The 10,161-nt window shown below is 46.0% G+C and overlaps 1 protein-coding gene across 1 annotated transcript; it reads left to right on the forward strand.

Moving 5' to 3' along the window:
* Window positions 1-9,586, forward strand: LOC128770911 (myosin heavy chain, fast skeletal muscle-like). The gene is made up of 41 exons (XM_053885905.1): window positions 1-28; window positions 164-200; window positions 418-651; window positions 718-861; window positions 947-1,103; window positions 1,186-1,213; window positions 1,285-1,396; window positions 1,469-1,561; window positions 1,636-1,699; window positions 1,801-1,899; window positions 2,001-2,104; window positions 2,192-2,330; window positions 2,398-2,516; window positions 2,597-2,746; window positions 2,830-3,000; window positions 3,085-3,388; window positions 3,486-3,556; window positions 3,633-3,720; window positions 3,801-3,918; window positions 3,984-4,107; window positions 4,212-4,352; window positions 4,429-4,680; window positions 4,762-5,004; window positions 5,086-5,262; window positions 5,338-5,483; window positions 5,565-5,655; window positions 5,734-6,123; window positions 6,207-6,333; window positions 6,434-6,552; window positions 6,632-6,828; window positions 6,960-7,143; window positions 7,208-7,373; window positions 7,448-7,572; window positions 7,688-7,996; window positions 8,060-8,263; window positions 8,344-8,469; window positions 8,546-8,716; window positions 8,798-8,902; window positions 8,974-9,069; window positions 9,231-9,362; window positions 9,497-9,586. The coding sequence occupies exons 3-41, from the start codon at window positions 445-447 to the stop codon at window positions 9,515-9,517; spliced, it is 5,814 nt and encodes a 1,937-aa protein (XP_053741880.1). The 5' UTR covers window positions 1-28; window positions 164-200; window positions 418-444; the 3' UTR covers window positions 9,518-9,586.
* The last annotated feature ends 575 nt before the right edge of the window (window positions 9,587-10,161 follow it).

Below are 10,161 nucleotides of genomic sequence, written 5' to 3' on the forward strand. Positions count from 1 at the left end.
AGTGGACCTGCGGAGACCTCAGCTTGTGGTGAGTCTCTCTTCCATATTTTTGAGCCCTGTGTCTACAAGTCCATGCATGTTAAAAATACAGAATTTATAAATGTATTTCTTTTGAAATGTTTTGCACTCACAAACATCCTTTCTCTTTAATGCCCTTGAAAAGGATGCAGAATACAACGTTTTGCCAATCAAAGAGTCAGGTAAGACAGAACAATTTCTTGTTTAAGCACCCAAGATGTGCTCATCCATTCAACTGACATTCTAACCAAAGTCATGGTAAAAACATCATTGATGGCAGAATTGGGTATCTGACAAAAGTCTGGGTATGAACCAAAGTTGTCAAGAAAAAAACATGCAGTGCTCATGTTTACTTCGGAAGACCAACATGCTAGTTACTGTAAAAACTGTCATGTGCAGTCCGAAGTAAAGAAGTAAACCGCCACCATGAGTACGGACGCGGAGATGGCCATCTATGGCAAAGCTGCCATTTACCTGCGTAAGCCAGAGAAGGAGAGGATCGAGGCTCAGAGCAAACCTTTTGATGCCAAGGCAGCCTGCTACGTGGCTGACGCCAAGGAGCTGTACCTGAAGGGTACAATCATCAAAAAGGATGGTGACAAAGTCACCGTCAAAGTCCTGGACACTCAGGAGGTCAGTGACTCTACGCCACTTATCAAAAACGATGAGCTCAGTTCTCATACTTGCTTCTTTTTCCAGGAGAGGACAGTCAAAGAGGACGATGTTTCACCAATGAACCCTCCCAAGTTTGACAAAATTGAGGACATGGCCATGATGACCCACCTCAATGAAGCCTCTGTGCTGTATAACCTCAAAGAGCGTTATGCAGCATGGATGATCTACGTAAGAGACCTGCAGACAAAGTCGTGTGGATGCCAATGAAGTGCAAGGAAAGTAACGCTGGCTGTTCATTTCACATCTCTGTCAGACCTACTCTGGGCTCTTCTGTGCTACTGTCAACCCCTACAAGTGGCTTCCAGTGTACGATGCTGAAGTCGTCAGTGCTTACAGAGGCAAGAAGCGTATGGAGGCTCCTCCCCACATCTTCTCTGTCTCTGACAACGCTTACCAGTTCATGCTTACTGGTATGTACAGGACACAACTCTCACATTCATGGTATATTTCCGAGGTCTGACAAGATTGTTCTTCTGTTGATTCTTGCAACAGACAGGGAGAACCAGTCTGTCTTGATCACGTAAGTGTTTCACTTGTTGAGAGATGTTTCCTTCACACATGACATTCTTATCAAGCTCTTTCTACACCCAGTGGAGAATCTGGTGCTGGAAAGACTGTCAACACCAAGCGTGTCATCCAGTACTTTGCCACCATCTCAGTGGGTGGTGACAAGAAGAAGGACGCGACTCCAGGAAAGATGCAGGTTTGTGACAAGTTACATGGAGAAGGACGAAATAAGATGAGGTCTGTTGACTAAAATAAAGATTCATCTTAGGGTTCCCTGGAAGATCAGATCATTGCAGCCAACCCCCTGCTGGAGGCTTATGGTAATGCCAAGACTGTGAGAAATGACAACTCCTCCCGTTTTGTAAGTAAAGAACAAACTGCAAACAGAAATGAATTTATCAGGAGCAATATCTGACTATCTGCCATTCTGACCAGGGTAAATTCATCAGAATCCACTTTGGCACCACTGGCAAACTGGCTAGTGCTGACATTGAGACATGTGAGTAACATCACAGTACACTTCAAGAAAACCTTTCATTGGTAACTATCTGACATAAAATCAACATGACAAAAATAATTCAAGTAATTTCTATCAACTAGATCTGCTGGAGAAGTCCAGAGTGTCCTTCCAGCTCCCAGATGAGAGAGGCTACCACATCTTCTACCAGATGATGACCAACCACAAGCCAGAGCTGATTGGTGAGGAACTGAGAAATTAAACTTAGCTTTAAAAATTGTCACAACAATAACCTGTTCATGAAAAAGTACTGAAAAAATGTTGCTGATCTTTAAACCTCCAGAAATGTCTCTCATCACAACCAACCCCTACGACTTCCCAATGTGCAGTCAGGGTCAGATCACTGTGGCCAGCATTGATGACAAAGTGGAGCTGGAAGCCACTGATGTGAGTATCATACCATTTATTAGTCAAAAACAGAAATTTCCTCTGTCATGAAACTGCATAGTAAATTCTATACAACGATCCAAACAGAATGCCATCGATATCCTGGGCTTCAGTGGAGAGGAGAAGATGAGCATCTACAAAATGACTGGTGCCGTCCTCCATCACGGCAACATGAAGTTCAAGCAGAAGCAGCGTGAGGAGCAGGCAGAGCCAGATGGCACCGAAGGTAAGGGTTCTTCATTGATCATATTGACGTACTGTCAATTCACAACTTGTATTTCTCCAATATCCAGATGCTGACAAGGTTGCTTACCTGCTGGGTCTGAACTCTGCGGACATGCTGAAGGCTCTCTGTTATCCCAGAGTGAAGGTCGGCAACGAGTACGTCACCAAGGGTCAGACTGTTCCTCAGGTGGGTCAACATTGTTTCCCAGTAAATTGTTTGTCATCTATCTAATGGAACATGATTCAATCATGAATTTTCTTTATCAGGTGAATAACTCAGTGACTGCCCTGGCTAAGTCCATCTACGAGAGGATGTTCTTGTGGATGGTCATCCGCATCAACCAGATGCTTGATACGAAACAAGCAAGGCAGTTCTTCATTGGTGTGCTGGACATTGCTGGATTTGAAATCTTTGATGTAAGCTTTTATTGTTTGACTCCAAGTAGCCTCGATAGCAATGGCTCATTTCAAATGAGAAACAACACATGGTTTGTGCACAGTTCAACAGCATGGAGCAGCTGTGCATCAACTTCACCAATGAGAAACTGCAGCAGTTCTTCAACCACCACATGTTCGTCCTGGAACAAGAGGAGTACAAGAAGGAGGGCATCATCTGGGAGTTCATTGACTTCGGTATGGACTTGGCTGCCTGCATTGAGCTGATTGAAAAGGTGAGCAGCAAACAAACTATATCACTGTCTGTGAGTGACCTGAATTACTGTGAGAATGAAAGAAAACTCTGGTGTCCTCTTTAGCCCATGGGCATCTTCTCCATCCTTGAAGAGGAGTGCATGTTCCCCAAGGCTACTGACACCTCCTTCAAGAACAAGTTGTATGACCAGCATCTTGGCAAGAACAGAGCCTTTGAGAAGCCAAAGCCAGCAAAGGGCAAGGCTGAGGCTCACTTCTCCCTGGTTCACTATGCTGGAACTGTGGACTACAACATCGGTGGCTGGCTGGACAAGAACAAGGATCCACTGAACGACTCTGTTGTGCAGCTCTACCAGAAGTCTTCTGTGAAACTTCTGGCCACCCTCTATCCTCCTGCTGCCCCTGAGGGTATGCTCCATATATTTGACAGATGGATTGAAATGTTGACTGACAAATGCAGAGAGAATATTTAAGTAACGTTCTTCATACCTCAATCAATCAACAGAAGCTGGTGGTGGCAAGAAGGGAGGCAAGAAGAAGGGAGGCTCCATGCAGACCGTGTCCTCGCAGTTCAGAGTGAGTATGATCTGAGCTCATAAAATATTTCAACACAGGAAACTGCTCATGAAATGGAATAACTTGAAACCTGCAGGAGAACTTGGGCAAGCTGATGACCAACTTGAGGAGCACCCACCCCCACTTTGTGCGTTGCCTGATTCCCAACGAGTCCAAGACTCCAGGTAAAAAGAATGACGTGTTTGTGATTGCTATTTTCTGGGACACAAAAGATCGGTGGTCAATGAACATGGCACTTCTTCAGGTCTGATGGAGAACTTCTTGGTCATCCATCAGCTCAGGTGCAACGGTGTGCTTGAGGGTATCAGAATCTGCAGGAAAGGTTTCCCCAGCAGAATCCTTTATGGTGACTTCAAGCAGAGGTATCACAAGACTACTGTCTAGTCATTTTCCTGCAGGTCAGAAACACTGTTGCCTTTCATTTTAGATACAAGGTGCTGAATGCCAGTGTCATCCCTGAGGGTCAGTTCATTGACAACAAGAAAGCTTCTGAGAAGCTTCTGGGCTCAATTGATGTTGACCACGACCAGTACAGATTTGGTCACACCAAGGTAAATACTGATACGATTGAATTGCTCTGGGTCATTTACTCAATAGGCGTCAGTGACGTCTGCCACTCTGGAATGTATACTGAGAGATACTTGTTCTTTCCAAGGTCTTCTTCAAAGCTGGTCTGCTGGGTACTCTTGAGGAAATGAGAGATGAGAAGCTTGCAGCTCTGGTCACAATGACTCAGGCTCTTTGCCGTGCTTTCCTGATGCGAAAGGAGTTTGTCAAGATGATGGAAAGGAGGCAAGTTGGAAACTAAATGAAAAGTGGATTCAATTCAAAAGAATAGTTGACACGTGACATGACATCTTCTTCACAGAGAGGCCATCTACACAATCCAGTACAACGTGCGTTCCTTCATGAATGTCAAGCACTGGCCATGGATGAAGGTGTACTACAAGATCAAACCTCTGCTGAAGAGTGCGGAAACCGAAAAGGAGTTGTCACAAATGAAGGAGAACTACGAGAAGATGACATCTGACTTGGCAGCTGCCCTGGCTAAGAAGAAGGAGCTGGAGGAGAAGATGGTCTCTCTCCTGCAGGAGAAGAATGATCTGCAGCTGCAAGTCGCATCCGTGAGTACGACTGAAACCTGCGCAGCTTCCATGGTGAAAGCTCACTGATGATCTTCACCATGTTCCTGTGACGAAACCCAGGAATCAGAGAATCTGTCCGATGCTGAGGAGAGATGTGAGGGTCTCATTAAGAGCAAGATTCAGCTGGAAGCCAAACTCAAGGAGACGACTGAGAGGCTGGAGGATGAAGAGGAAATCAATGCTGAACTGACTGCTAAAAAGAGAAAGCTGGAGGACGAATGCTCTGAGTTGAAGAAGGACATTGATGACCTTGAGCTCACCCTGGCCAAGGTGGAGAAGGAGAAGCATGCCACAGAGAACAAGGTCTGTAAATAGGTGACTTTCTAAACATTGGCATGCACGATGCAAAAGTGTGAACTGATCATATGAATCCCTGTCTTTTAGGTGAAGAACCTGACTGAGGAGATGGCTTCTCAGGATGAGAGCATTGCTAAGCTTACCAAGGAGAAGAAGGCTCTTCAGGAGGCTCATCAGCAGACCCTTGATGACCTGCAGGCAGAGGAAGACAAAGTCAACACTCTGACCAAGGCCAAGACGAAGCTTGAACAGCAAGTGGATGACGTATGTTACACACGGAAGCGAACGAGCAATCGAAGGGAATGAAGTTCATACATCTGACCGAATGTCGTCACACAGCTGGAGGGTTCTCTGGAACAAGAGAAGAAGCTGCGTATGGACCTGGAGAGGGCCAAGAGGAAGCTTGAGGGTGACCTGAAATTGGCTCAGGAATCCATCATGGATCTGGAGAATGACAAGCAGCAGTCTGAGGAGAAACTGAAAAAGTAAAACTACATTCCCTCAAGGAAGAAAAATATAATAAATGTGATGGTCACTATTCATTTGGGCATCAATTACTTCTACAGGAAGGACTTTGAAATCAGCCAGCTGCTCAGCAAGATAGAAGATGAACAGTCAATGGGTGCTCAGCTTCAGAAGAAGATCAAGGAGCTGCAGGTAAGTGATGACTTGCAGCACTGTCTCAGGCACAGTGAAAACTCCAGTATGGTGTCTTAAAGAGACATTTGTGAACAGGCTCGTATTGAGGAACTGGAAGAAGAGATTGAGGCTGAGCGTGCTGCTCGTGCCAAGGTTGAGAAGCAGAGAGCTGATCTCTCCAGGGAACTTGAAGAGATCAGTGAGAGGCTGGAGGAGGCCGGAGGTGCCACCGCTGCTCAGATTGAGATGAACAAGAAGCGCGAGGCTGAGTTCCAGAAGCTGCGTCGCGACCTTGAGGAGTCGACCCTTCAGCATGAAGCCACTGCTGCCGCTCTGCGCAAGAAGCAGGCAGACAGCGTAGCTGAGCTGGGAGAGCAGATCGACAACCTCCAGAGAGTCAAGCAGAAGCTTGAGAAGGAAAAGAGCGAATACAAGATGGAGATTGATGACCTCTCCAGCAACATGGAGGCTGTTGCCAAAGCAAAGGTGAACCACTCTTATGAAATGAATATGAAATAGAAGGAAACGGTTGTAGAGCTATTTGACCAATGCCCCGTCTTCCACCATAGGGTAACCTGGAAAAGATGTGCCGCACACTTGAGGACCAAGTTAGTGAACTGAAGACCAAGAATGATGAAAACGTCCGTCAGCTCAATGACCTGGGAGCACAGAAAGCTCGTCTGCTGACAGAAAATGGTACAGTTCACCAAGCAATCGGCATCATCCCAAGAACACAGCCAATGATGTTGCCTTTTCCCATGTTGCGCATTTCTTATGCCACTTTCTTCTCCACAAGGTGAGTTCGGCCGCCAAATTGAAGAGAAGGAAGCTCTCGTCTCCCAGCTGACCAGAGGAAAACAGGCATTCACTCAGCAAATTGAGGAGCTCAAGCGACAGATTGAAGAGGAAGTCAAGGTAAAGAAGTCTCAACACTGAATGAGGCATGATTTTGAAGTGACCTCAGTCAATTCCATGCTCTTATACCTCTCTGTAGGCCAAGAATGCTCTTGCCCATGGACTGCAATCTGCCCGCCATGACTGCGATCTGCTGAGGGAGCAGTTTGAGGAGGAGCAGGAGGCCAAGGCTGAGCTGCAGCGTGGAATGTCAAAGGCCAACGGGGAGGTGGCTCAGTGGAGAACCAAGTATGAAACTGATGCTATCCAGCGCACTGAGGAGCTCGAGGAGGCCAAGTGAGTAGGAAGAAGCGGAATATCAAGTGAACCGACATTTAAAAAGGAACTATCATCACAATATCAAACAAGAACGTGCAACATTTAGGTTCATTTACCACACTGTCCATTGTGACATTTCAATAATTCAGGAAGAAGCTGGCACAGCGCCTCCAGGAGGCAGAGGAGCAGATTGAGGCTGTGAATTCTAAGTGCGCTTCTCTGGAGAAGACCAAGCAGAGGCTCCAGAGTGAGGTGGAGGACCTCATGATTGATGTGGAGAGGGCAAATGGACTGGCTGCCAACTTGGACAAGAAGCAGAGGAACTTTGACAAGGTAAGGTAGAGAAACAAGGAAAAGTGACGTGTTTGATGTCAAACTCATGCACATTGTGAATCAGGTTCTGGCAGAGTGGAAGCAGAAGTTTGAGGAGGGTCAGGCAGAACTTGAGGGCGCTCAGAAGGAGGCCCGCTCTCTTGGCACTGAACTGTTCAAGATGAAGAACTCTTATGAAGAGGCTCTGGATCAGCTTGAGACCATGAAGCGTGAAAACAAAAATCTCCAACGTAAGTGATTTGATCGACCTTTCAGCTGCAATGCAACATTTGACTGTTGGTCACCAATATATTTGTTCCTGCAGAGGAGATCTCAGACCTGACTGAACAGATTGGTGAGACTGGCAAGAGCATCCATGAGCTGGAGAAGGCCAAGAAGCAGGTTGAGACTGAGAAGTCTGAGATCCAGACAGCTCTTGAAGAGGCTGAGGTACGACATGAAGACCCATGAAGGGCGAAGTAGTAGATAATGCAACACAAACGGATCTAGGACCTTAATGCCACCGTTTGTTTTTTTTTTTGTTTGTTTGTGTTTTTTCCATTAGGGAACTCTGGAACATGAGGAGTCCAAAATCCTCCGTGTCCAGCTGGAGCTCAACCAGATCAAAGGAGAGGTTGACAGGAAGCTGGCAGAGAAGGATGAGGAGATGGAGCAGATCAAGAGGAACAGCCAGAGGGTGATTGACTCCATGCAGAGCACTCTGGACTCTGAGGTCAGGAGCAGGAATGATGCCCTGAGAATCAAGAAGAAGATGGAGGGTGACCTGAATGAGATGGAAGTTCAGCTGAGCCACGCCAATCGCCAGGCTGCTGAGTCCCAGAAGCAGCTGAGGAACGTCCAGGCTCAGCTCAAGGTATTTAATGCTGAGAAAGCTGAGAACCTCCTTTGATGCTCATGCAAACCTGCCCCTGAACAGGACGCTCAACTGCACCTGGATGATGCTGTCAGGGCCCAGGATGACCTCAAGGAGCAGGCTGCCATGGTGGACCGCAGGAACGGTCTGATGGTGGCAGAAATTGAGGAACTTAGAGCTGCTCTGGAGCAGACAGAGAGAGGCCGCAAAGTTGCTGAGCAGGAGCTGGTCGATGCCAGTGAGCGTGTTGGTCTTCTGCACTCTCAGGTTGAGGATCTCCTCATTTATTTTAGTTTGAGGTTAATGTGGATGTTGTCCATTTTAACATGGTTCTGTGAATTTCACAGAACACAAGTCTCCTGAACACCAAGAAGAAGCTTGAGGCTGATCTGGTCCAGGTCCAGAGTGAAGTGGATGATACAGTCCAGGAAGCGAGAAATGCTGAGGAGAAGGCCAAGAAGGCCATCACTGATGTAATTAATCTCACCGCGAGACAAATTAACTGTTCCAATTAATCCTTTGTTACAAATGAATCTCTGTATTGTTTAGGCTGCAATGATGGCTGAGGAGCTGAAGAAGGAACAAGACACCAGCGCTCACCTGGAGAGGATGAAGAAGAATCTGGAAGTTGCTGTCAAGGACCTGCAGCACCGTCTAGATGAGGCTGAGAATCTGGCCATGAAGGGTGGCAAGAAGCAGCTCCAGAAACTGGAATCTAGGGTAAAGGGATTTTACAATGCGACCATGTTCAACACGAAATACTCAAAATATATATATTCAACCCCATTTGTCTCAATAAAGGTGCGTGAGCTGGAGACAGAGGTGGAGGCAGAGCAGAGACGTGGGGCTGATGCTGTCAAGGGTGTCCGCAAGTATGAGAGGAGAGTGAAGGAGCTCACCTACCAGGTAAGATCAAGAGAATGTATATATATTTTTCAGAAAACACAAGATTACGACAATTGTTGTTCCAACTACAGACTGAAGAGGACAAGAAGAATGGTGCTCGGCTGCAGGATCTGGTTGACAAGCTGCAACTGAAGGTCAAGGCCTACAAGAGGCAGGCTGAGGAAGCGGTGAGTTCACATTACTGAAACTAATAATCATAGATTGTCCACGGACATTTACTTAGACTCGTTCTCAGTCCATTAAGAAAACATATGTACAGTCACATGATCATTGATCCTCTGACTACATTGCTTGTGACTTACAATTGACCTTTTTCCCTGTTTGGCAGGAGGAGCAGGCCAACGCTCATCTGTCCAAGTGCAGGAAGATCCAGCATGAGCTGGAGGAGGCTGAGGAGCGTGCTGACATTGCTGAGTCCCAGGTCAACAAGCTGAGAGCCAAGAGCCGCGATTCTGGCAAGGTAAACAAGAGTTGAGTTCATGGTAAAAGCTTTTGTCAGTAGATTTTCCATCACCAAAATCTTCAGACAGTAAGTTTGACCTCCCGTGTAACCTATCACAATTTGAACTGACAAATACATTTATCTGTCCTCAGGGAAAAGACCTGGCAGAGTAAATCTAACCACTGCGATGTATCATACAATATGATCAATCCTTTCTGAAAAACAAGCAAATAAAAATCAAGCATTCACTTTTCAACTGCTTCCTGTGTTGCTTTCATTTGCCCCATGTCACAAAAGTAAGATAACATTGGATTGTAAGACGTGTTTTTGTCAACCGACCGTATACGTTGTGTTTGCTTGCAAGTTTTCATTCATTCATTCATTCGTCAGCAACAACACGTAACAAGATGGGTTCTTGTGGGATAACACATATTGACCAAAGCACAGTCTTTTCCTTAGCTCGCTAAAACAAACAGTTTTCATTATCAACATAAATGATCAATAGTACTATCCACTATCATCGTCAGGTTTGAGGCTTTGACAGCATAACCCAAGAGTCAATCACCTCGCAGTATTGCCATTTAAAAAAGGCCGTTGCTCAAGCAGTGATATGCAGCCGGCCAAAAATGGACCTGAAAATGCATCTGCACAGTCACATGCAATCTGAGTGGCGCTGGATGGCAAACGCATATGCTTCATCATGCTAAACTTGATCAGAAAATGTGCAACTCACCTCAAACATATTCAGCATGTATGTACAGAGGGTTGTTTATTTCGCTATTGTCATCAGTGAGGGAAAAAAACCCCACTGTTATTT

Source organism: Synchiropus splendidus, chromosome 14 (assembly GCF_027744825.2).
Source record: "Synchiropus splendidus isolate RoL2022-P1 chromosome 14, RoL_Sspl_1.0, whole genome shotgun sequence".
Lineage (NCBI taxonomy): Eukaryota > Metazoa > Chordata > Actinopteri > Syngnathiformes > Callionymidae > Synchiropus > Synchiropus splendidus.

Bases quoted from the DNA above. Each gene is read 5' to 3' on its own strand.
- LOC128770911 (XM_053885905.1), top strand. From the start codon at position 445: ATGAGTACGGACGCGGAGATGGCCATCTATGGCAAAGCTGCCATTTAC. The intron at 3,721-3,800 runs GTAAAAAGAATG...GCACTTCTTCAG, and splicing joins CAACGAGTCCAAGACTCCAG to GTCTGATGGAGAACTTCTTG. The intron at 8,717-8,797 runs GTAAAGGGATTT...GTCTCAATAAAG, and splicing joins TCCAGAAACTGGAATCTAGG to GTGCGTGAGCTGGAGACAGA.